Consider the following 24,165-nt stretch of genomic DNA (forward strand, 5'->3'; position numbering starts at 1 on the left):
CCAAACAGATAGTTTTATTGGTTCATTCATCATGAATTATTATGAATAACCACAGTTAATAATTGCTTAAACTACACATCATACAGCAGAATCCCTGGTCTCTTCAAACACACACACACACACACACACACACACACACACACACACACACACACACACACACACACACACACACACACTGTAGAAGTACATAATTCAGTGAGGGGATGTCAGTGGGAAGTGGCTGCACAATGAAATGGCCTCGTGTGTTTAGGTTTACTGGTGTTGATGACAGGTATAAATCTGTCCTGGAGAGGACAACAGCCGCCGGACACTTCCGACTAAAGTAGCGCAATTCTTCATTTTGTCAAAACAAAAATAATAATAATATGAAAACACACAACAAAAGAAAAATCATTTCTGGCTGTGGAGAAGTGCTGTGACGAAAACACGAATGAATAAATGGCCCGTGGGACCCCTGCAGGTCACAGCTCATTTATTTACAGGCAATATCCCTCCGCATCTAAGTACATCTATGCGTCCTCCAACAGGTTATAGCCTGATGCATGTGCACTTTTAACTGTCGTAAATAACGGATATTAACCTTAAAAAAAAGACGCTTCGAATTACCAGAAAGAAAGTTGCTAATCGTAATTATAACACATTATTAGAACAATAACACCAATATCTCTGCCTCCAGTTTTATTTTATTTTATTTTATTTTATTGTATAGAGAGCGAGAGAGAGAAATTATCAGATGTAAAAAATATTTAATAATAGCCTATAAAATATATAAGTCAAAGCACACAGAATAATTACAGAACAAAAAAGAAGACTAAAATCGAGAATTGAAATCTGATAGATTTAAAAAACATTAAAAAAAAAGAAACACAAAGTTTAGATCTTTAGATTCCCGATTCTTCATTTCAGATAAGCGAAAAATAAATAATAAAACAGCAATTAAAAAATCGGCGTTCAATGAGTTCAGCCAGGTTTTAATTTAATAAAAAAAAGTATTTGGATATTTTGTGCTAGCGCTAAAAATGATTTTATAGCGATGTTTTAAAATCGATAAGGACAGAAAAAGAAACCGCTAGACTCCAATAAGATCCACGTGAAGCAGCGAGTCTCCAATTCCCTTGGAGACTTGAAAGTCTTTATTTATATTTATGTTTTTATTACATTAAAATGCAACATTTAAAAACAGCAACATTTAAAAAAAAAAATCACCTCTAAACAAAAGATAATAGGTCAGAAAGAAAATAGACCCCCCCAAAAAGTGCTCGGCCTTCGCCAAATCCATGTGATAGGCCTATCTGGAATCCATGAAATAAATACTGTGCAGTTTTGGAAACGTCATTAGAAAAAATGTTTGGATTTGTTTTTGGCAAAAAGAGAGAGAGAGAGAGAGAGAGAGAGAGAGAGAGAGATAGATAATGACAGCTGGATCTTGATCACAGGGTCTGTCACTCCTCCTCCACTCTTGTGTGTTCACTAATGCGTTTATTTTCACTTCTCTGAGTGTTGCGCTGTTTTGCTTGACTTGATCAGATCTGAACAAGTAGCCTGACTTAAGCCAGCTTCGCGAGCTGCTTTAAACCAGATGTTTTGCGGTAACACGCAGTAGTTCCGTGCGTAACCGCATCCACACAGCCTTCATACCTTCTACCGACGCGGATGTCCAGCTTCAAGGTGAGGATATGTACCAGGGCATAATGACAAGCAACCACGGACCCTCTTCATACGAGGCCGGATTTCTTCATAACGGCTCGGCGGGCACCTCTCCGGTTTATGTCCCCACCACCCGGGTCGTCACACCCATGATTCCTGCGCTTCCTTACCTTCAGGCGCCCGGTGCGTCGCAGCAGAGCAGCCCGGCGTCGAGCCACTCTGCGTGGGCACAGCCGGGGGCAGACTCGGTGCCCTCATACAACCACTCCCCGGTGTCTCCGCGCTTCACTTTCTCCACCAGCCCGCCTCTGTCCTCCGGGGTGGCCACGGCCCGGGAGACGGCAGTTTCTTACACAAGTCCGCTGAACATCTCCGCTAACGGTAGGGATCACTACAGCGCTCGCGGTCTGAGCGGGTCGTATCACAGCCCTTATTCGGCCTACATGAGCCCTAACGTGGGCGGAACGTGGCCGGCGTCCCCCTTCGACAGTCCGGTTCTCCACGGTCTCCAAACTGGCGCTCCTCCTGGGACAACAAGACACCCCAACATAGGTGAGGAAATAAAATACACTTTTACACAAATACAGTGTTTCAGTATTTTAAGAAGGAAAAACGCACAAATGAAATGGATTACAAAAGGGAGAACACAATTATTTGTTTAATTTAGAGATTAAAAGTTGGAATTAATAAGAGTTAATCGGCGAAACTAAAAAATATAAAAACGTGCATTAATTATTAATGGTCAATATCAATTTTGGCTCCATTTTGTTACTTTTACGCGGTTGTAAAGAGGCAGATTGTGATTTTAAAGAAAGGGTAACTGAATTTTAAAACATTAACACCATGAACAAGAATATATGTTTTTACTCATATTTACACATTTAACGTACAATTTCTGATAGTTTATAAAGATATAAAATTATATAGACTTCGGGAAAATCTTCTAAAAGTTCACGTTTTTACATTTATGCTGATCACAAATGAACATTTTCACACAACCTAAATTGAGATGCATTTGAGTGCAAATCCACACAGTTTTATATCTATAATAATTCAACAAAATTAATAATACGTTTTATAAGCCGTTTTAAATGTGTGGCACACATCTCTAAATCCCTATATATATCTATACCTAACTATATATCTATGTATGTATGTATGTATGTATGTATGTATGTATCTATCTATCTATCTATCTATCTATACACACACACACACACACACACACACACACACACACACACACACACACACACACACATATATATATATATATATATATATATATATATATATATATATATATATATATATATATATGAACACTCATCAGGCTCAATCCAAACACCCAAAGTTAGACTTACAATAGTTAAACATAAACAACATACAGGAAACATGCTATCTATTAGTTATGAATGAATCTGAGCAATATTATTGGTAAGATTGAAATTAGTATTTAACACAAGTGGAGTTGATAACACCATTTGCGGTTTATGAGCTGTGTTTGACTGTGGCCTTTTGGATCAGGACAGATTTTACTTGCTGGGAATCTCATCCATGCGTCACATATCATCAATCATTTATTAAAGAAGTCTTTCACGATTCTTATAGATATATATATATATATATATATATATATATATATATATATATATATATATATATATATAATTATTATTTAAAAAGACATGTTAGAAGTCACTTTAAGGTGAACAGATTAATCTAATATCTGACCTTTATGTACTGGATGTGATTTTGGCCTGTAGCTGCAGCCTGCAGTGTACTCTGAACCATGGATGACGGAGATTTCACAACACATTCATTTTGCTTAGGCTGTCAGATTTTGTGTGGCTCACGTTTTGCATAGTCTGCATCACCAATAAGCACTGTGTTTGTTTAAACTGTCTTCCCCCCCTACATCTAAAGTTTCTGAACTTATGCAGAACGATGGTGGGCAACATCTTTTAATTCAAACGTGCACAACTGGCCACTTTTCCAGTTCAGTATCCTCAGAAGTAACCAGTCGTTATCGCTCATTCTTCACCACATCAGTTATTATTCACAGCTGATTAACAGCTCATTACTTCCTCATTTCTAAATATCATGTACAGTTTCCATCTGCCACATCCCCCCTCCCCACCCCCCGACCCTCAACAGTTTCATGGAGAAAAAAAAAAGCATCTCTCAAATTATCTCTAAAAAAGAGAGATAACAGCATTGATCCAAACGGAGCTCTTCATCTTATTACAATCACACTCGTCACAAAGACCCCTGTGTTCACTCTGATTTGGTTTACAAGCGTAACAGTAACACCTCACTGTTGTGCAATCTCAATAAATTCAATCAAGTCTCTGTGTTTAATTAAGAGGCTTTCAGCCGGGTGCCGAAAGCACATTGTTCTGGGGAAAGGGAAACTCCCTCATTTGTTCCGTAAAGATGGAAAAGAGGAAATAAAATCTAATCAGAATTCATTCATTAATCAACGCACAGAAATGCTCAGTGACATTTAGCTTGAATGGATGTGAGGGCACTAAACTAAAATCAGTTTTGATCTTCAAATGGAACAACTAAATTCACTTTAGTTTTGTCTTTTGAGCAAAGCTATCATGGTCGTGTTAAAATTGCAAACCATAAATATATTGATTGTAGAAAACAACAATATTGGCATTTATTAAGTGTGGGATACAATGCATGGATTTATTTATGCTTAAATTGAACAATCCTTTGCTCAAGTTTAATTAGATTGAGGGGGGGGGGGGGATAACTTTTCAACTAAAGGACAGCATAATTCATCGATATTTCAGATTCTAATATCTATGTTATGACTCTGATAAATTCCTGGAAGTCATGAAAGCAGTTTAGGTGGAATTTGTATGAACAACATGGAAAAAAATACAAAAATTCTATTAAAGTAAAATCTAACAAAGTACCCCTAAAATCAGGTTAAATTGTAATAATTAATATGCGTTAATAAAATATTAATATAATAAAATGTATTTTACTAGGTAAAGCAAGAACAGCAAGGTAAAAAAAAGAACAAATTGAAGGCTTAAATAAGGTATCAAAAATAAACCCTGAAAGAGGTGATATTTTAATACAAATATTTTATTATTATGCATTCAGGCATGTTTAGTCTTTTCATTCTTTCACTCATGGGGCCAATTAAACAGTGTTGTTGGATAATGTTTAACAATGTGTCCTATTTCGCATGCTGGCCCCCCTTTTTTACATTTTAAAAAAATCTTTTTAAAAAAACTTTAAAATCAGAATTTAAATCAGAAAACTTGAGTGGAATACTTAGTACAGTATGTACCCTAAAATTTTGCCATTGCTGAAAATTGAACTGTTAATTTACAGCAGTACATTATTATAATTATTATTGTTTCTTATAGTAGCTAATCACGCTGTGTTGGCCAGCATGTTGAGTTAAATCACTTTTCTTAATTGAAGTTTCATTGAAATTTCAGAAAGATTTATGACTTAAATGATAATCTGATTAATTAATCTGGTTATGTTTCCCAAAATGCAAAAGTGTAAAATCCCAAGAAAATACTCAGAAAATACTCATTCTATTAAAGTTAAATCTTTTAATGTTAAAAATAAGTTTACAGATACAATCATTATCTTGCTGACTTTAGCCTTTTCCTTGTAACAGCTGACACCATGTACACTCTGTATTTCTATTTTCACTCCTGGCCTCCTAAAGCATTTGTGTCTGGGTTTTTTAACTGCACTATGATAAACGCTGACATATAAACAGTGGGCATGAAAACTTCCATTTAGATATTTCTTTTGTGTATTGTCTCATGTTGCTGCGTTGTGTTGGCTACAATTGCTGCCTCGCTCAAGGTTAGCTCGCCCTGTCGTGTCTGTTTGGCTCTCAGCCTTGAGGAGGCCTGCATGTGTGCAACTGCCTGTCCGGTTGCACAGCGCGGCGAGGGAGGAACACATGTGGGCCAGATTTACGCTATCTGAAGAAGAGCAATTATGCACAGCGAAGTGTGTGTGATTAAAACACATTAGGATTTGAACGGGACGTCCACAGTTAATACGTTGCTGTTTTCTGCTGTTTATCAAGGTGCTCTCAGACCTGACACGTATTTTAGATTACAGCTCGTGCTGGTGGTGGCATTGCTGAAATATGAAGAAGGACTAGTAGTGTTCTCACCTCTATTCCAAAGATTGATGTCTCCTATCCCAAATAGTTAAGAGGTTCTTGGGAGACACTTTGTTATGTGCCAGATGAGAGAGTGAAGATTACATTTATCACATTTATCAGATGTCCCGCTAAGTGAAAAAGAAAAAGAGAAAGAGGTATGATAGACATTTCAGTAGGACTGAGCTCTATTCCATCTTTATTTCCAGCCACCCTTTATCTCATGGGGGTGGGGGTCGGGGGGTTGCGAGCTAAGGAAGGACTCCAGGTTGCGGTTGTGTGGGCCCCTGAGTGGATCCAGCCTGCACCTCCTGCTGGTGCATGAATGCCACTGTACTGCTTGATCACTGTCAGGGTCTGAATGTACAGGAAAGCAATGGATTTTTTTTTTTTTTTTTTTTTTTATCAGCCAAAAAAAAAAAAAAAAAAAAAAAAAAAAAAAAAAAAAAAAAAAAGGAAAGCAATGGATTTATATTTGCGGTATCAGAGCGGCTGGAGGTTAATTTCTCTAAGAAGTATTGTAGCATAACTGTTCCAGTAATATTTGAGTGTTACTTCAGATCATATTTTGTATTTTACTTACAAAAGGTTAGAAATGACCAGTGGCCCCATCTCAAGAAAAAGAACTTTTTGGCTTATATTTGTCATCTCTTATCAGATTTGTTTGATGACTTCGCTGAGGGCCGAGAGTGCGTGAACTGCGGAGCGATGTCAACCCCCCTCTGGAGGCGAGACGGTACCGGTCACTACCTGTGTAACGCCTGCGGGCTGTACCATAAGATGAACGGCATCAACAGACCTCTTATCAAACCCCAGAGACGGCTGGTTGGTCACCCACGATTTCATCTTCTCCTTTAGCAAGTCCTGTAAAACAGATGCTTTCATCTCTTTGCTAAATGTCACTCCACTGACGACCGACATGTTTTATCTGTGGCAGTCTGCCTCGAGGAGGGTGGGCCTGTCCTGCACCAACTGTCACACCACCACCACCACCCTGTGGCGACGAAACGCAGAGGGAGAGCCGGTCTGCAACGCCTGTGGGCTCTACATGAAACTCCACGGGGTAAGAGAGAGAACAATGGGAGAACTCTTGCACTCTTCTTCTTCTTTCGGGTGCTCCCTTTAGGGGTCGCATCCATCTCAACCTATCCCTGTATCTTCTTCTGTCACACTTCTTCCGTGGTCTTCCTGGCAGCTCCACTATCCCTCCTCTACACATGTCCAAACCATCTCAGCCTTGCCTCTCTAACTTTGTCTTAAACTTGCACATATGATGGTTTGCAAAATAAAAATTAATGCAGAACATCTAAATGAAAAGACATTAAGAAACTGCATCAAGTCAGTGATCAACTTTTCTTTAAAAACTGTTTTCCAGCCTTTTTGATTGTTTAATATATATTAATACAACCTGCGTTTTCTTTAAGGTTCTTTCTTTGTCTTTGTGTCTCGACAGGTCCCTCGACCTTTGGCTATGAAGAAAGAGGGGATCCAGACCCGCAAACGCAAACCTAAGAACCTCAATAAATCCCAAACTGGTGGGCTTCAAAAACACACTTGATTATATTTGTGTTTCTATTTAAGAGCAAGCAGGAGCAGAGCCGTAAATGTCGTTTCTCCCCTGTGTTCTACATTAGAGTGATAATTTTCTGCTGTCACCTGTTGTCCTTTGTACTTTCAAACCGAAGAAATAAACGTTTTTAGATTTATCAGTGCAAATGTGATACAGGTTTACGTATCAAGGACGGATCACATGTGTACAACACCTGTAACCTCACCTGTGCTGTACCCTGCAGGGACACCAGGCAATGAGGGGGCTCCGATTACACCCAGCAGCACTCCCCGCGCCTCCACCACCTCCACCACTACCACCACTGCAGAGGAGACTCGCCAGATAAAGACGGAGCCAGAAAATCACAGCTTGTACACACATCACAGCTCACATGCACAGGTGAGACACCTCAATGGCGAAATCTCAAAGGACATTAAGAAATTTACGATAAACTCAGATTTTTGGTAGACATTAGTGTAAAAATCAATGCCTCCCTAACCACGTGTCACTCAGTGGTAGTGGGAAGTGAACAGAAAGATGGCAAAAATTCCACTTCTCATCACCTTCTCCATTATCTCTCCAGATTTCTGCTTTGCCAGCCTACATGGCAACTCAAGGAGGCCCCATTCCCCTGAAGATGTCCCCTGGGGGGCACAACGGGTCCTCTGGCTCCAAAGCTGAACCCTGGAACAGCCTAATCCTGGCTTAGAAAAAACCTACAACCCAACATCTCAAAAACCTACCTAACCACAGAATACCTATTAAAGTCTCCTGACAGACTCTGGGTTCAGACCATCTGTTTCCTGCCCGCTGTGCAGCGTTGTCAGTGCAGGAACAGAAATCTGGGAGCTACTACAGAAGAAACGAGGCCTTACAGTGCTGCACACACTGTGTGTGAACTCAGAGCAAACAAGGACTTGAATGGACTTTGTTATAGAAATCTGAAAGAAGAGCAGTGACTAGATTCACTCAGTAACACGACAGAAAACTTTTCGTCACCCTCCTCGACAGATAAATACTGTAACATAATACATGACAATAATAGTTATAGTCATTTTTTTTAAAATAACTTTTTTTTTTATTTGCATATGATTGTGGATATTTTGCCAAAAAGGAAAAACATTAAAATACACAAAAAATGTTTAAAAAGAAAATCACAATTTTTAAACTTAATGTAAAAAGTTGCACCACCAGGTTTACAGAAAGTGTATTTAAAGGCCAGCTCAGATACATGTATATAAAAGAACCAGAAATATAGTAGAGTTGATCACTTTCCACTGGTTGTATCAAGGCAATTCAACAATAGACTTTCCACACATTTTTCTTCATGGTGCTTAAAGCTTTGATTTTTTTTTTTTTTAACTGTGTGGGATAAAATCTTCCCTTGGATTCATCCAAAGAAACTGGCACGCTGTTTAGGGGAAAGTACAGTGCCTTTTAGGGTTTGCAGGTTTAATTAAACGAGTACTTTTTTGTAGTTCAGTTGTAATGTAATAAGATTGCAGCAGACGCAAACTATTAAGTGTTTCTATGCAGGTTAAATTCAGCAAACTGAAACAATGAGCGATCTGTTATACTCTTTTCAAACTGCAATAGAAGGTAAAGCAAATATAAAACAGGTTATATAGAGTGTCCCAGGGATCCACGGCAGTGGGCCATCCTGCACAACAGTATGTTTTGTCATTGGCAGATCGGTATTTCTGCTGACAAGAATCTGCAGTTAAAAGGCAACTGTGTAATTAGCCCATCTAACCTTTGAATGACTATTCCCCCCTAAACTTACTTTATGGGATCCACCACTCCCCAGTGCCAGTTATCCGATCGCTACACGATCTACTACTCAGTGCAATAATAACAGCTCCTTATCACTTTCTTCCATTCAAAGTATGAAAAATACACGTCAGTATTGGCATCTCTTACAACACATGATAAACTACCTGCGCAGGAAGAGTGCACGTGATGATTGTGATGTGGAGGCCACATAGCTCCCCCTGCTGACAGATGCACAGGCATGCAACCACTGGACTTTAATTAAAAGGTTTAGCGCCAAACCACATCATTATCATCACCGTCATCATCGGATTACCATCTACTATATAAGGACTGACCAATAAGCTGTAAAGGATTAACTGTACAGTATGTTAGCATTACTTCAATTTGCTTTCTAAAAGCATGGAGGCAACCATTGTAAATGTAGGATATTGCTACTGCTTCTATGTAAAAACTCCACTCCAGTATGATCTGTGACATATTGTAGACAAAGACACTAATAAAGACACAGCATTTTGACATAATGCAAACAGTATGCAAAGGTGGTGGAATTCATTCTGTTTCTAATGACAGTGTCTTACAATAACTTCATCTTCTTCTCAAAAGCACGTGGAGCCTTTGAGTCCTCTTAATTTCCCAATTTGTAAAAATTGCTCTGTGATGTTCACGGTGTTTTTGGTAAAAAGCTGAAGGGCACAGTGGTTAAAGTCCTCAGTCAACTTTTCTCTGATGACCTCTGCACACTTGTCCTGTACCAAGTCCCTCCAACACTGCTGAAACGCAAGTCTCATTATATCCTCGAGGCCAGCATCACATGCTTGTGAGCTAAATGTGTAACCAAGTGCAAAAACACGCCCTCTTTCTAAATATTCCTGGAGACTTTCGGTACTCATCGAAAGCAGAACTTCTGCAGAGTCGATCAGTGCCTTCACCCTCTGCGTCAGGATTTTTTTTCTTCTCATGCGCTGGTTTGCTTTCAAATATAGAACGCATGCTTTTAAAATAAGTCTTCCTGTCCTGCTTCTGCATGGTGGCTGCAAAGTGGATGTTTTCTTGTTGAGGCCCCAGCAAGCGCTTAAGAAGAGAAAACACAGTTTCACACAAAAGATTAAGATCGGTGCTCATTTCAGCTGCTTTAACATAACTCTCATAGTCCACAGTTTGATTTAGGCACTCCACCTGTTTGTAGTTAACACCCTGAAACAGATTTTCTCTGGTTCCTCTAAAGCCCAAGCACTTCATATGGCCAATATGAGTCTTCACTCCAAGTGCATTCCACCTCTCCAGAGCCTTATGAACCAAGTTCAGCATGCACGGGTTGGCATATCTTGCCAAACTTGGGCTGTTCACAGTGAAGATGTAGCCCTTTATGTCTTCAGAGAAACTCTCTGACTCCAGAAGTTCCTGGGTTTGGCTGATAACGAGGTCCTCACTATGTTCTCTATAGTTAGGATAATAAGGCCCGTACATGATAATCTCCTCCTGTCTTTCAATCACTGCCCAAGAATGCTGTTTGTCGTCTTCACAGCATTCATCAGTGATGTCGTGGTGAAACTAAAAAATTACTGTTCACTGAGTCATTGAGGAAAAAATGATTTGTGGCTCGATTAAATTTTAGATACTCCAAAACTTTCATCCCAGATTGCTGTGCGTTAGCCCAGGATGATGTCAGCTCCAAGAGGAGATTGGTCCTTCTAGTTGCACAGGCTTCACGTGTCCAGGGGTGACCACAGCTTGTCCTGTGATGCAAATATATCCATTATTAATGAATTTCACACAAAAGCCGGACAATGAGCACGGTGGCACGGTGGTTAGTACTGTTGCCGCACAGCAAGAAGGTCCTGAGTTCAATTCCACCATCAGGCCGGGGTCTTTCTGTGTGGAGTTTGCATGTTCTCCCCGTGTTTGCGTGGGTTCCCTCTGGGTACTCCGGCTTCCTCCCACCGTCCAAAGACATGCAGCTTGTGGGAATAGGTTAATTGGATAATCCAAATTGTCACTAGGTGTGAATGTGCGAATGAATGTGAGTGCGAATGGTTGTCTGTCCCTGTGTGTTAGCCCTGCGACAGACTGGCGACCTGTCCAGGGTGTACCCCGCCTCTCGCCCTATGACAGCTGGGATAGGCTCCAGCGACCCCCGCGACCCTGAAAAGGATAAGCGGAAGCGAATGGATGGATGGATGGAGCCGGACAATGACGATGTTAAACCTCGGTTCTTTTAAGGACATCTGTAGTTTTATGGGAACTGTGTCTGGTACTGATGAAGAGCTAAAACTTGTTGGACACTTGCTGTGTGAATGGCAAAGAAAAGTGATTTAAGTGACCTGGTTCAGGGACATGAGATGGTTGTTGATGCCAAAAGAGCTCAGCCGAATATTTCAGAAACTGCTGCTGGGATTTTCCCACACAAAAATCTCCAATGTTTACAGTGAACAGTCAGAAAAAGAGAAAATAGTTGTGTGAAAAAGTCTTGTTGATGTCAGAGGTCAGAGGAGAACGGCCAGACTGCGCTGAGTTGATAGGAAGGCAACAGTAAATCATATAAGTGATTGCTACAACCAGCATATGCAGAAGTGCATCCTTGAACGCACAGCACCTTGAAACAGATGGGCTTCATCAGCAGCAGAAGACCACACCAGGTTCCACTCCTGTCAGCTAAGAACAAGAAACCGAGTCCACATTTCACACCTGCTCACCGAAACTGCACAACAGAAGATTTGAAACATGTTGCCTGGTTTGCGGACTCTCCGTTTCTGCTGCAACATTCAGATAGTAGGATAAGAATTCCGGACTACACGGACGCATGGATCACTCGCACCTTGTATCAATGGTTCAGGGTGGTGCTGATGGTGCGGGCAAATATTTTACTGACACAGTTTGGGCCCCTTTGTACCAATTTAGCAACATTTAAAAGCCACAGACTGCCTGAATTTTGTTGTTGACCATTACCATCCCTTTAAGCCCACAGTGTACTGATCTTGTGATGGCTGCTTGCAGCAGGATAACACACTGGATACGTTTTTATCAAACTGTACCAGCTATAGCTGATATTGTTGGATGAACCGACCTGTATTATGTGGTCACATTTCTTCTTTTTTATATATAGATTTAGTAGTTAACTAAACAGACACTACTTGACTCAATAACTCTTCATTTCCCGCAGGTAACATATTATTGAACTACTTGTGTGACTACATTTGGTTCACTATTGCCTAAAACAAAACAAATACACACAACAATTTGTGATCGTCTTGTTACAACACCTGGAAACTATTTCACATTGGAAAATCCATCCAGTCTTCTCACCTCAGCCAAACTTATAACCCTTCTTTGCCAGGCTCTGTCTTAATTTAGGATCTCCAGACAGAAAAAGCCTCATAACCTGATCTATTGCACTACATTTTTTCAGCCAGGCTGTCATTTGTCAGTACGTAGCTCCTCCTTCCAGTAATACTCAGGCCTTTGTGGCTATGACCTAAACATTGCTGAAGAGCTGCTTCTTTTATTAAACATCAGCCCTCAGGAGTCTTTCCTCATAAAAGGACAGAGTTATTTATGAAGTCTGCTCCCATCTATGATATATTTCAGTTAAAACAGCTGTGTGGTGCTTTTCACTGTGTAATTTTAAACAACGCTGACATATTTTGTATTTGTATTTTTAATCTGTCTTCTAGGTGTTTTCCTTCCTGTGGTTTCAGTTGACGGAGGTAAGCGAGTAGAGGCAACTTGTCTTGGCAACTTGATTTTTTTTAGAACTAATTTGCATATGTGCTCTTTTATGTGTGGTGCTTTTCTAACTGTGTTTCAGAAGACATTTTTTAAAATATTCAATCAATCAGTCAATCAATTAATTTATTTATAAGCACTTTCAAAAACAACACAGGTTGACCAAAGTGCTGGACATAGTAAAAAAGGAAAAAGTAGATCAAACACACAAAAAGAACAAAACAAAACTCTGTCAAAATTAAAAGCTACAGAGTAAAAATGTGTTTTCAAACGGGTTTTAAAAATGTCAAGTGTTGGAGAGACCCTAATTTCAAGAGGCAGACTGTTCCAAAGTTTGGATGCAGCAATCGCAAAGGCCTGGTCTCCTCTGTTTTTTAGCCTGCTTCTAGGGACAACTAGAAGCAACTTATCAGCTGACATGAGTTCTATTAGGAGTATTTTTAGTTAACAGATCATAGAGGTATGACGGAGCTAATCCATTTAGAGATTCAAAAAACAAACAATAAAATCTTAAAATCAATTCTACAACGTATTGGAAGCCAGTGTAAATGAGCCAAGACTGGGGAAATATGCTCATGTTGAGCGCCTGTCAAGATTATTCATTTAATTTTGGGGGGATTTTTTCTTTCTTTTTTTGCTGATAGATTTTGGCCTTCACTCTTAGTACTCAGCTATCAGGCCGCTCATACAACTTGTTAGTTTTAAAGCTTCCGAGTTTAATGGAAGAAAGTATTTTTTGCAAAATCCAAAGCTTAAAAAAAATCGAGGAAGAGAGTAAGTAAAGTAAAAAGTCCTTTCCTGGTTCTGTCTTAGATCATCAAGGTCAGTAAACTCATATGGTGCATGTTGCCACAGCCAGAGGTGCCAGACTGCAGCGTTCTCATTCAAGAAATCTGTGTATCTTCATTTGAGACGTAACGTTTAAGATCTGACACATTTCAAACTGTCAAAGGAAACTTTATTGTCATCCCAGTTGTATATAAGTATACAGAGAGATGAAATTGTGAAGCTTAGGGTCCACAGCTTAAACATACACATTATGCAAGTAGAACAAGACAAGAACAGTGCAAGTATGACATACAAAAACTCAAATTACAGGTAACTTGGTAATATGGCTACAAAAGCTGTTTGTCTTGTTGTATATTTTTCACATTAAATTGAATTCCTCTCACACTGACTGCATATCTTGTCTTGTAATAGATGTAATGAATTGATTGTCATCTTAAGAAATTTTAAGAAAGCAAGAGAAACTATGGCTCCAGTCCATATATAGGCCCCAGTGTTCACCCATACAGGTGACATCTCCCTTAGAAAGTGTTAAACCTACTTATTTTGTGTCACACTCCAGCAGTTTTCCAGTTTTGCAAAGAGGAAGTAACCATGAACATCAGCGGTTGCTGCATCTCTTTACACTCTGGAACACAGCAGAGCTAGGGCAGGTGGGATTAATATTGGTAATAACATTCAGACATTTTTGGCTTGCCTGGAGATTTCGCTCCTCCGTACATGGTACATTTTGGATAAGTCGGTATTTAGTCGAGTCTACAATTAGCTCAGCTGACACCTTTCTACATAATTCTGGTCATGTAGGGGATTTAATTCATACCGCCTGAATTATCCTGTCATAGACAAAGAGACTCTGGCCCTTGTGTGAGCAGTGCAACATTGAGAAGTTTGTGTGTTCCTCTTGTGGTCTACACAGCGCACAGCCCTCTAATTTTTCTTCTGCTCATTGAGTTCCCCAAACTGCAGACTGATGTGTCGATTTCTCACCTTCCTCCGCACGGTCCAGCATCGCATTAGTGTTTTCAGTCAAATCACTTCAAACTATTTTCCGATATTTATAAAACCCCTCCGAGGGTGCCAGGTGCTAGCAGTGAAACTGGCCTTCCAGCGTGGAGGGTTTAGATCTAATATAGAGTAAACTTTAAAAGTGTTCATACACAGATATCAAATGTAAAGGATTTATTTGAAACTTTGCACAATATAATTACTGAAAATAATAACAGCAATAGGTTTTTGTCCTAATAATTATAAACATTTAATGATACAGAGGAAATCAGTTAAAGGTTAAGTGTGGGACTGACAGACAAGCTTGTCTGAGCCTTAGTTTTCAAAGCATGTAAAATGTGCAAGTGCAACATTGAAAACTTGGAATACACCAGTTACAGCTCACACTGATGCAGAGGGACGCACTAACATATAAGCATGTGTTACAGAGTGAACCGGGTATTTTAAAGCATCAGGAAACAACTTCTCACACATACACAAACAAGCTAAGTGAGGTTCGATGGTGTTGTTGTGGACACTGACTAATACCTGTTAATACCGTCTAGCCACATGATTTTTTTGGGAGGAGGGGGCATGATTCTCTTTGGTTTCATTTTGGCTTAAAATAAATTTTGGTTAGCCCGAAGGCCAGTCGGCAGCTGGCTGTAAATATGCACAACAATATATATTATATACATACATTGTATATGTCTAGTTTGTAGACAAAGGCCATAAATGAGGGGAAAATGTAAAAATATTAAATTTAAAAAGGAGCAGAGAAACACTTGGCTGTGTGCTCACCGTGTTTTGACTTTGGCCATTAGGTGTCCTCTATTGAACTGTTGATGATCTACTTGGCAATGAATCGGTTCAGATTATCACGGATTTTGCGGCCTTCCTTAGCTGCAAATGAGCAAATGACCTTACAAGCACGTCGTTTAATTGACAGGGAAATATATTTTCAACACGAATGCAATGTCGGATTTTGATTTTTTTTTTTATCATAGGACAGCTTCCTTGTCCAATTTTTGTATTCGCAGTAGTTTCAGTATGCTCCAACTTCACAGTGGTGGGATGCATCACGAGCAATGATGAGTCTGACTGCAGGATGGGGGTAAAGCGATTGATGCTTTGATGCATGGGATAACAATCTCTGCATCAGTGTCAAGAAAACAGAAGGAGATGATTGTGGATTTCAGGAGGGATGGAAACTCCCAACCAACCTGCACATTGGATGAGCAGCTGTGAGAATGATCTCCGGCTTTAGAAGTACCCGAGAACCTTAACTGGAGCTACAACACTTCCTTCCTGGTTAAAAAGACTCACCAGTGCCTTTGTTTTTATAACATACAAGGTGCTGCTGTGTATAAACAGTCAACAGGTATCAGACCTGGCCGGGATTACCACGATTTCATTGAGCAGACAGTTTCTTTCTTGATTAACTAACGGACCAATCAGCAGCTGGGCTCCACTGACAGCCCAGGGCGGGGCGGGGCATCACACCAGTCACTCTGGCCGCTCATTGGACGTTAACCTCTAAGCCCATGACTCGCCAGCCAATCAGACGCTCCGTTGATCTGACGAGGCTCCCGGCCGCAAACCGTGTCCTCGCTCATGTTTGTGGTGCTGCCGCATCTCAGAGACACGAATATCTGATGGGGCTACATCTTGTCAGTCTGCCAGAGTAACCGCTGAACACCTGAAGCAACATGGACATCCTGAAGTCGCTGGGTCACCCGGAGGAGATATTCAACCTGTTTAAATTTAAGATGGGTGGATGCAGAGCCGTCATGCCAAAGTTGGATTATGTGAGTAAAATCTACTCGAAAACGCAGTCTGAGCTCATATTTATAGATTCGTTTGAATACTAACACATCAGCCACACGCAGAGAAAGGATGTTGCGCGGATTAAAAAGCAGATAGCCGTTCCTCTTTTCAGAGCATCATCACAGTGAGTCTGCGCAGAGGAAAAAAAAACAAACCAAAACAAAAAGCACATAGCCATATCTGGCACTTTACACCTCAAACCTAACTGAGCAACACGGTCCTTAGTTTTGCTCCAAACGATCCGGGTGAAAACAGAGACAGCTAATTGGACTTTGTCAAATTAGATCTGCGCTCACACAGTCTACTCACACAGGCAGAGATGACCATTGACTTGGGATTTACCTTACATAATGAGCTTGGAGGGCGCACCGGTGGGGAGAGATGCTGTGCGCGTGTTTGACGGATAATCCCACTGTTTTAACGCCAATGTGACCCAGAGGCAGGACCCGGAGAGCCTGCAGACTGCACCATGCCAACGAGGCTTCGTGCTCGGATTGGCAGCATTACTTAAACAAAACACACACACAGTAAAAATATTCTTCATTTAAGATTTGGATTAAAGCACCCGAGGAACAAACCTGCACAGGATGTCAAACGTTAGAGCTCAAGTCTGTCATCTGATTGTATTAAAAGCCAAATTGTTGTGCAAAAGCAACACAAGTGCAGTAATGTCTGAGCACAATCGATGTAAACATTAAAAAGAGAAATAAAGGTTATAATGAGTTGTCCGTTTGTTTTAGTATACGTCTCATATATTTGTTTTAAAAATCTTTTTCCTGGAGTATCACAGACTTGCAGGTCACGAATTTTCCCGTCCTTCACGCTGTCTCCCACCAGATGTCAGCAAAATACAGTTTTCATGAGTTCTGCTTTTTTCAGGGGGAGGGGTGTTCAAACTTGCTAAGGTTTGTTTTTCTATTGCAATGAAGGCTTTATATTGCACAAAGTCGCAGTCGACACCCCACAGCTGACTGTTTGCTTATCGCGCACAGCCAACATTATCTAGCTGCATGCGTGCATGGAGATACAACTAAATAGCAGCTAATGCGTGCTTTCTTTAAAAAGAAAACACTGCTCACCTTTAGCGAAAAAAGGCTTTAGTGCAGCAAAAACCCCAAATCGGACCCCCCCCCCCCCATTTTTAGCATGCGGGAAGTAGGTTATGAAAGTGAACTTCAGCTGGCGTTGTTTTGGGGGCAGGGGTGGGAGGAGTGTGCCTGCTCATAACAGCAGATCTACAAACGCTGCGCACTGGCCACGCTCAGCCACGGTTCAAGGTTAAAGTGCTTAAAGATCCGCGGGGCGCTTATTTAACTCCACGCAGCGTCGTCCACACAGCGTTGTTCACCTCTCTTGTCCTCTACATGGACTTCATGTTTCACGCTTCCTCAACAGGCGTGGCGTCAACATGGATAGTGTGGTTTCATAGCTGCAGAGTCGTTCTCGCTGTCGGTTTTTCGTATGGCCGGAGCTTGCTGCAAGTGTCCGCTGTCTCTGTCCGTGTTCAAGCGCTCTCTCTCGGTGGCTCCGCGTGGCTGCGGCTCCGCTCCACGCTCTCTCCTGCACGGGTGGAGGCTCGGGGAGAGGGGCCTGCAAGAGGCCGCCCGACCCTCCAGCGCCCTCAGACCTGCAGGCTTCTACCGACAAACAGCTTTTCTCTGTCTCTCCTGTCAGGAGTCCATGACTGAGAGTCTGCGGACCTGCTACCTGTACCTGAACCAAACCAGTCGCAGCTTTGCAGCTGTGATTCAGGCGCTGGACGGTGAGTTGAGGTGAGTAAAACTTTACTGGAGCTGGCTCCAGGTGAGGACACGTGTGTGCGTGCACACGGTTTGTTTTCTTTAGAGCAAAACAAAGGGTCTTGGCCGAAACACTCCCCCTTTAAAAAAAAAAAAAAATCCCTCAACTTATCTCATAAGTTTCTATTTTTTGTCGACTTTTGACATTTTTTTTAGTATTATTAATTCCGTTTAGTGTTTATTTCCAGAATGTCTTACTTTAGTTGGGATTCGTTTCAGTGCCAGTTTTAGTCTTTAACTATAGTTGTATGGAGGGCATATGCTCGAGGCAACATTTAGGATGAGTATTACAAAAATAATAGAAACGCTGAGAGCAGTTGACCCACAGTACAGCACCAAAGCGTCATCAGGCAAGTTATGATGACAAACTTTATAAACAAGTACTCAAACTAAAGATATACATTCAAAAAGTACATGTTAGGTTTTTGTATGACAGACTTTTTTTGTCCTGGCTGTGTGATGTTGTTACCAGCATCATGTGAAGCAAAATACCATGGCGGGTAAAGGAATCACAAATTAATCTAACATGCATATCTTTGGTCTGTGAGAGGGACCTGGACCAGGACCTTCCCAATTCATTATTTGGGATGAAATATCCCTGTAATCTAAGACAGACTGACAGGCATTCATTCCTTTTATGAACCCTAGTTTAATTCTTTCATTTTGAGCCAGATATTAAACACGAATCTTAAATAAAATTTTGATATCAAACTACATTTCTATGTACTTGAAAGACTCTCCATAAATAAAATGGGTGTTAATTAACGTTTCCATTGCAGGCTTTTCAGGGTTGCAGAGGTGAAGGCTGCCATGTACCTTTTCTTTTTCTGCATTTAAAGTTTATTGTTGAGTAGTATTAATAGGAATATAAAAAATATCTTTGATGCAGCCATGCAGGAGTTTTTCACATATAGACACTTGACATACCTGCTACCTTTATCATTGTGTAAATCCTCCTTGTGTCTATGATCCAGACATGCAGTTTGCATTTTCTACCTGGTTCTGCGTGCACTGGACACAGTGGAGGATGACATGACCATTCCTCTGGACAAGAAGGTTCCCATGCTCAATGACTTCCACACCTTCCTGTACCAGGATGAGTGGTGCTTCATGGAGAGCCAGGAGAAAGATCGTCAGGTCCTGGAAGACTTCCCAACGGTCAGTGGGTTGTCAAGGGTTATTTACCAAGTTTGGGCAAATTAAGGCAGTGACTAATTGGTAACTATAACCTTTGTCCTCTAAAACCAGATATCGCTGGAATTCAGAAACCTCGCTCAGGAATACAGAGACGTCATCTCGGATATCTGCCACCGTATGGGAGTGGGAATGGCTGAATTCCTGGAGAAGAAAGTGGGATCTATGAAGGAGTGGGACCAGGTAAATGTTATGCTTCTGTTAGTTGTTCTAGCACCATAATGACTACATAAATGACTGCTTTGAGTTGGGGGGGGACATAAAGAGTAAGTTCTAAAATTACTGGAGTAACGACCCAAAATAATTATTACATTGCAAAATAAAAGCCTTTTATTTTGAATAAAATGTCATCACTCTGATTAAAAACTGAATGGATGTTATCAGAGGTTTGTAAGCTACAAACTAGCTGTTGACTCACTGGTACAGCTCAGGAGCAGATAGTAAGCTTACAATTTTATTGAATTAGCTACAGTAGCGTTCAGATTTGCAGCTCCTTACTTCTTAAATCAGCTGCAGAATCAACCAGAACTTAAGGAAGGTGATTTTAAATGTTTCCTTTAATTATGGCAGTAGACAATTTTGCTTTGACTAATTTATTCATTATTTATTGAGACAGAGGTTTTATATATTTCTTTTTTATTGCCTGTACTTAATTGCTTTATGGGTGCGTGCGTGCGTGTGCGTGCTACTGTTTTATAAAACTCCTCTGATTGTACTGCTGTCTTTCTTGGCCAGGACACTCCTGTAGAAGAGATTTTTAATCTAAAGAATCTTGTCATGTAGCTATATGATTCAGCTCTGAATATTACATAATATGAATGTTTAATCATAAGCCAGGATTTTGTTTCTCTTAAGTCCTGCACTGTGATTTGTTTTTCTGTTTTTGTGCAGTATTGTCACTATGTTGCCGGTTTAGTCGGCATTGGCCTGTCCCGGCTGTTCTCTGCGTCTCAGCTGGAGGACCCTGAAGTTGGGCAGGACACTGAACTTGCGAACTCCATGGGCCTGTTTCTCCAAAAGACTAACATCATCCGAGACTATCTAGAGGACACACAAGAGGGACGTGCCTTCTGGCCACAAGAGGTAGAAACAAAATCTCTTGTCTAATACCAGTGTGCCTGACCAGGGTCCGGTACTATGAAGCAAGTTTAGAATACCCAAGATATCTTTCACTTATCTGGGTTTGCTTACCCTAATCGGGCCAAGCAGTCGCACGAAGGAGGTTATCAACTCGATACGTCAGCCCAGGGGTTTCTAATCTAGCTGTGACCATGTTCACATGAATGGGGCAATTTTCCAGGAATTATGCTATTTCCTACTGAACTCATTGGTGCAGTCATAAATACTTAGCAATATCTGCCATATTTCAAGCAACTTAAAAAAGTCCAGACGCTTTTCTTTCCAAGCTCCTTAGACTACAATGACCTGGATGACTGAGAACCTTCACAGACACCTGCCATATTCATAATACAAAATGTGCTTTGTAACATTTGTTTCTATGCAGGAGGGGCTTTATACTGTGTAATGTCTTTTTTTTTTTTTTTTAATTTTTTAATTTATTTATGCTTAACACTAGTGACGGCTGTGGTCCTATTTGTAGTGTTTTCATGTTGTACAAACGTCTGTTTGTGTTGGCTACAGAAGGCCTTTCTGACATTTCTGAGAATGTGGTGCAAACCTTTACTCTGGCTCTAGGAAAATCTATGTTGCCGGTCAAAGGTTAAGATCACTGTGACACTAGAAAATGTGGTACTATGAAAAAAATCTTGATGCACCTATCATTCTTTTATATTTTGCTTCCAAGGACCCAGACTTTCTTTCCTTTTAAAGTGGTCAGAAGCAAGAGTTCTCCAGGGTTTCTGTAGGTATTTCAGAGTTTGTCTTTGGACATTGGCTGCTTTTTCACTCATTTTGCCTCAGCCCTTGACTGTTGTTGTTATTGTTGTTAAGCCACTTAACACTGACCTATGGAGAGAAAAGAAAAAAAAAAACAACAACCCCAAAACAAACCCACCTAATTCGTGGGATGTCTGCAAATAACGGTTAACTTGGCAAATAACCCATTTTAAATGGTATCTTTGGGCATTTGGTAACTAGCCTGTTGCAAAAGCACATCATTTGTTCCCATTTATTTAGTTGAGTCTATGCCAGAGTTTAACAGCTTTTTAAATGGTATTTTTGTACCAACAAAGTGATTCTTTAAGAGGTATTAGCTGAAAACTTGGCATATCTTTAGCAGCGTGTCCTTAAAACTGGAAACTGGACAAGTGGAGGGCAGAAGAGGAAGCAGGTCTCCAAAAATTATCTACAGCAGGTGAACGGTATATGAAAGTCATGCCCCCAAGATTTGGGCTGAACTTCAGCCAGCGGTGTTGGAGAAATTGTCTAAATCGATGGTACTTTTCTGCATTCATAATTCCATCAGATTGAAAACCTACCTGCATAGAAAAACGCAGAGAGGACACTATCAGCCATGGATAGTGACCTCTCCAGAGCCAGGAGCTCAACATTATGATAGTAGTGTTGGGTTGTCTTGACAGAAAATGGACCAAATGCGGTCAACGTTCCAAAGAAGAGTTTCAGATGTCCCTCAGGAAGCCTGCAGTTTTACAATAAAAGGACAGTCATGTGGCCATGCTTTCACCCTGGCCTCCAATCTCTAATCAACTTATTCTCGGGTCTGTGGGATAAGTGTTTGTACTAAATTTGAAGAAATTTGCTCAAGGCTTCTAAGAAGTACATAACGAACAGAATCCAGCCAAGGCTGGTGCCAGTACAGATAAATAAAATCCTTGTTACATGCTGTGTGCAGGCTTGGAGCCAGTTTGCAGGCCGTCTTGAGGATTTGGCCCAGCCTGAGAAGCTGGAGTTGGCGCTGTCCTGTCTCAACCTGCTGGTCACTGATGCTCTGCGTCACGTCCCGGATGTTATTGCCTACCTGTCCCGCCTGCGCAACCAGAGCGTCTTTAATTTCTGTGCCATTCCACAGGTATGCGCTGCGTCACAATCTCCTCCAAACCATAACATTTAAACCTGTTCATTTTTTATTTATTTTTCAAGCTCAGAAAACAAACCATTCTGTCCATGTCCTACGGTCTTACTGGAACATGTTTTGATTTGCATTTAAAGTTTGCGAAACATTTTAATATTTTGTTTTAATAACTTTTTCTGTAACTGATAAACGATGGAAAATGTTGCGCTTAAATAGAGAGACCAATGAATACTGACTCATGAGAAATGATCAAACACTTCCACTTCACATGTTGTCATTTCTCTCTTGACCAGGTGATGGCAATAGCTACACTGTCAACGTGCTACAACAACCCCATGGTGTTTCAGGGAGTGGTGAAGATCCGAAAGGGGCAGGCAGTCACTCTCATGATGGAAGCCACCAATATGAGTGCTGTGCAGACAATTATCGCCCAGTACAGCCAGGAGGTGGGTTATTTTTATTTATTTATTTTTAAACTCAGTCTCTCTCTACTGCTTCCACCATATTGGTGTACTGAATGTGCTCTCTCTCTCCAGATATTACACAAGGTGTCCCCCACCGACCCGTCTCGGGAAAAGACGCTCCACATCTTGGCTGTAATCCGTGAAAAGTCCGCCCTGTCGCAGTCCAGCCTCCGCTCCAGGACCCACCACCTGTCGCCCATGTACCTTTCTGCTGCTATGGTGCTCGCTGCCCTCAGCTGGCAATACCTTAGCACTACAGCGGCACAGGCCCAAGGCACCAGTGACATGCAGAGACCTTGAACTAATTTAACCCCCTCCTTTCCTGAGCCTCTATACAAAAGAAGCCCCTGTGCCCCCTCTGAAGGTCTGTTTCTAGAGGAATTTACAGATTCACTGTGGCTGTTACAGGATGATGGACACTCTAAAGTATGACTCTGTTAGCAGGCTGGTGTCATTAAATGATTTGATCTGTAGCAGTCCATCCTGTGTCTAGATAAATTATATACACACATTGGTGTGTGTGGGTTTATTTGCCATAAATGGTACACTTCCACAGTTCAGGGTGTTGTGTTTTTGTTTTGTTTTTTTTTTGTTTTTTTAAATAGTTTGTTTGAAACATTGTTTGAATTGTAATTATTCATCGTATTTGAATAATTGAAAACAAACGTTCACAGTTTAATCCTGCACATACTAGGATTTTTTTTTTTTTGGGGGGGGGGGGGGGTTACCAACAACCACCACTTGTTTTTCTTTCTTTTCTCATATCACATCAAACCTAGCTCCATATTCCACTTGTGTTTCTCTAGCAGAAACACTAAAAAGTTACATTGGTGCACTCTGCAGCGCTTCCGCTGTATGTTCGACGGCTTCCAATCACAGTTGAACCTTTTCGGTCCTTTTCTGTGTGTTAATCTGTTTCATCGTTGTGTTTTTTTTTTTTTTAAATTAAGGAAAAACAATTATGTGCAATATCAGGGTAGTTTTTATTACAGATGAAAAGGGGAAAATGGATGTAATTTGAGGTCCTTTATAGCATCAGCAAAAGAGGGAAGAAAAAGGCATACTGAGACTGCTAGCTAAGTGTCCTTAACACTGCTTTGGTGCGTTGAAAGGCTAGCACAGAGTAACTTTGTACAGAACCAAAGGAGAGCTAAAAACATTGCTATGTAATGTGACATTTTGATTTGTACATATTTGAAGAAATAAATAACAATTAATCCTGTATTTTGAGTGATTTCATGTTTTGATGCAGAGTTTAAGTGTGTGTG

The 24,165-nt window shown here is 40.7% G+C and overlaps 2 protein-coding genes across 3 annotated transcripts; both read left to right on the forward strand.

Moving 5' to 3' along the window:
• The first annotated feature begins 1,448 nt into the window (after positions 1-1,448).
• gata4 (GATA binding protein 4) lies at positions 1,449-9,660 on the forward strand. Its single transcript, XM_004541825.4, has 6 exons — positions 1,449-2,202; positions 6,465-6,631; positions 6,744-6,869; positions 7,260-7,341; positions 7,600-7,754; positions 7,939-9,660. Exons 1-6 carry the CDS (start codon positions 1,680-1,682, stop codon positions 8,062-8,064), a joined length of 1,179 nt encoding a protein of 392 aa, XP_004541882.1. The 5' UTR covers positions 1,449-1,679; the 3' UTR covers positions 8,065-9,660.
• Positions 9,661-16,235: 6,575 nt separating this feature from the next.
• fdft1 (farnesyl-diphosphate farnesyltransferase 1) lies at positions 16,236-24,119 on the forward strand. 2 transcript variants are annotated; one of them, XM_004541824.5, is made up of 8 exons: positions 16,236-16,429; positions 18,123-18,220; positions 19,222-19,405; positions 19,496-19,624; positions 20,333-20,524; positions 22,254-22,430; positions 22,727-22,879; positions 22,970-24,119. In XM_004541824.5, the coding sequence occupies exons 1-8, from the start codon at positions 16,331-16,333 to the stop codon at positions 23,195-23,197; spliced, it is 1,260 nt and encodes a 419-aa protein (XP_004541881.1). In that variant the 5' UTR covers positions 16,236-16,330; the 3' UTR covers positions 23,198-24,119. The 2 variants fall into 2 exon arrangements, with proteins under 2 accessions (XP_004541881.1, XP_004541880.1); XM_004541823.6 differs by lacking the exon at positions 16,236-16,429 and having other exon boundaries at positions 17,616-18,220.
• Positions 24,120-24,165: the final 46 nt, after the last annotated feature.

This window comes from Maylandia zebra, linkage group LG15 (genome assembly GCF_041146795.1).
Source record: "Maylandia zebra isolate NMK-2024a linkage group LG15, Mzebra_GT3a, whole genome shotgun sequence".
Lineage (NCBI taxonomy): Eukaryota > Metazoa > Chordata > Actinopteri > Cichliformes > Cichlidae > Maylandia > Maylandia zebra.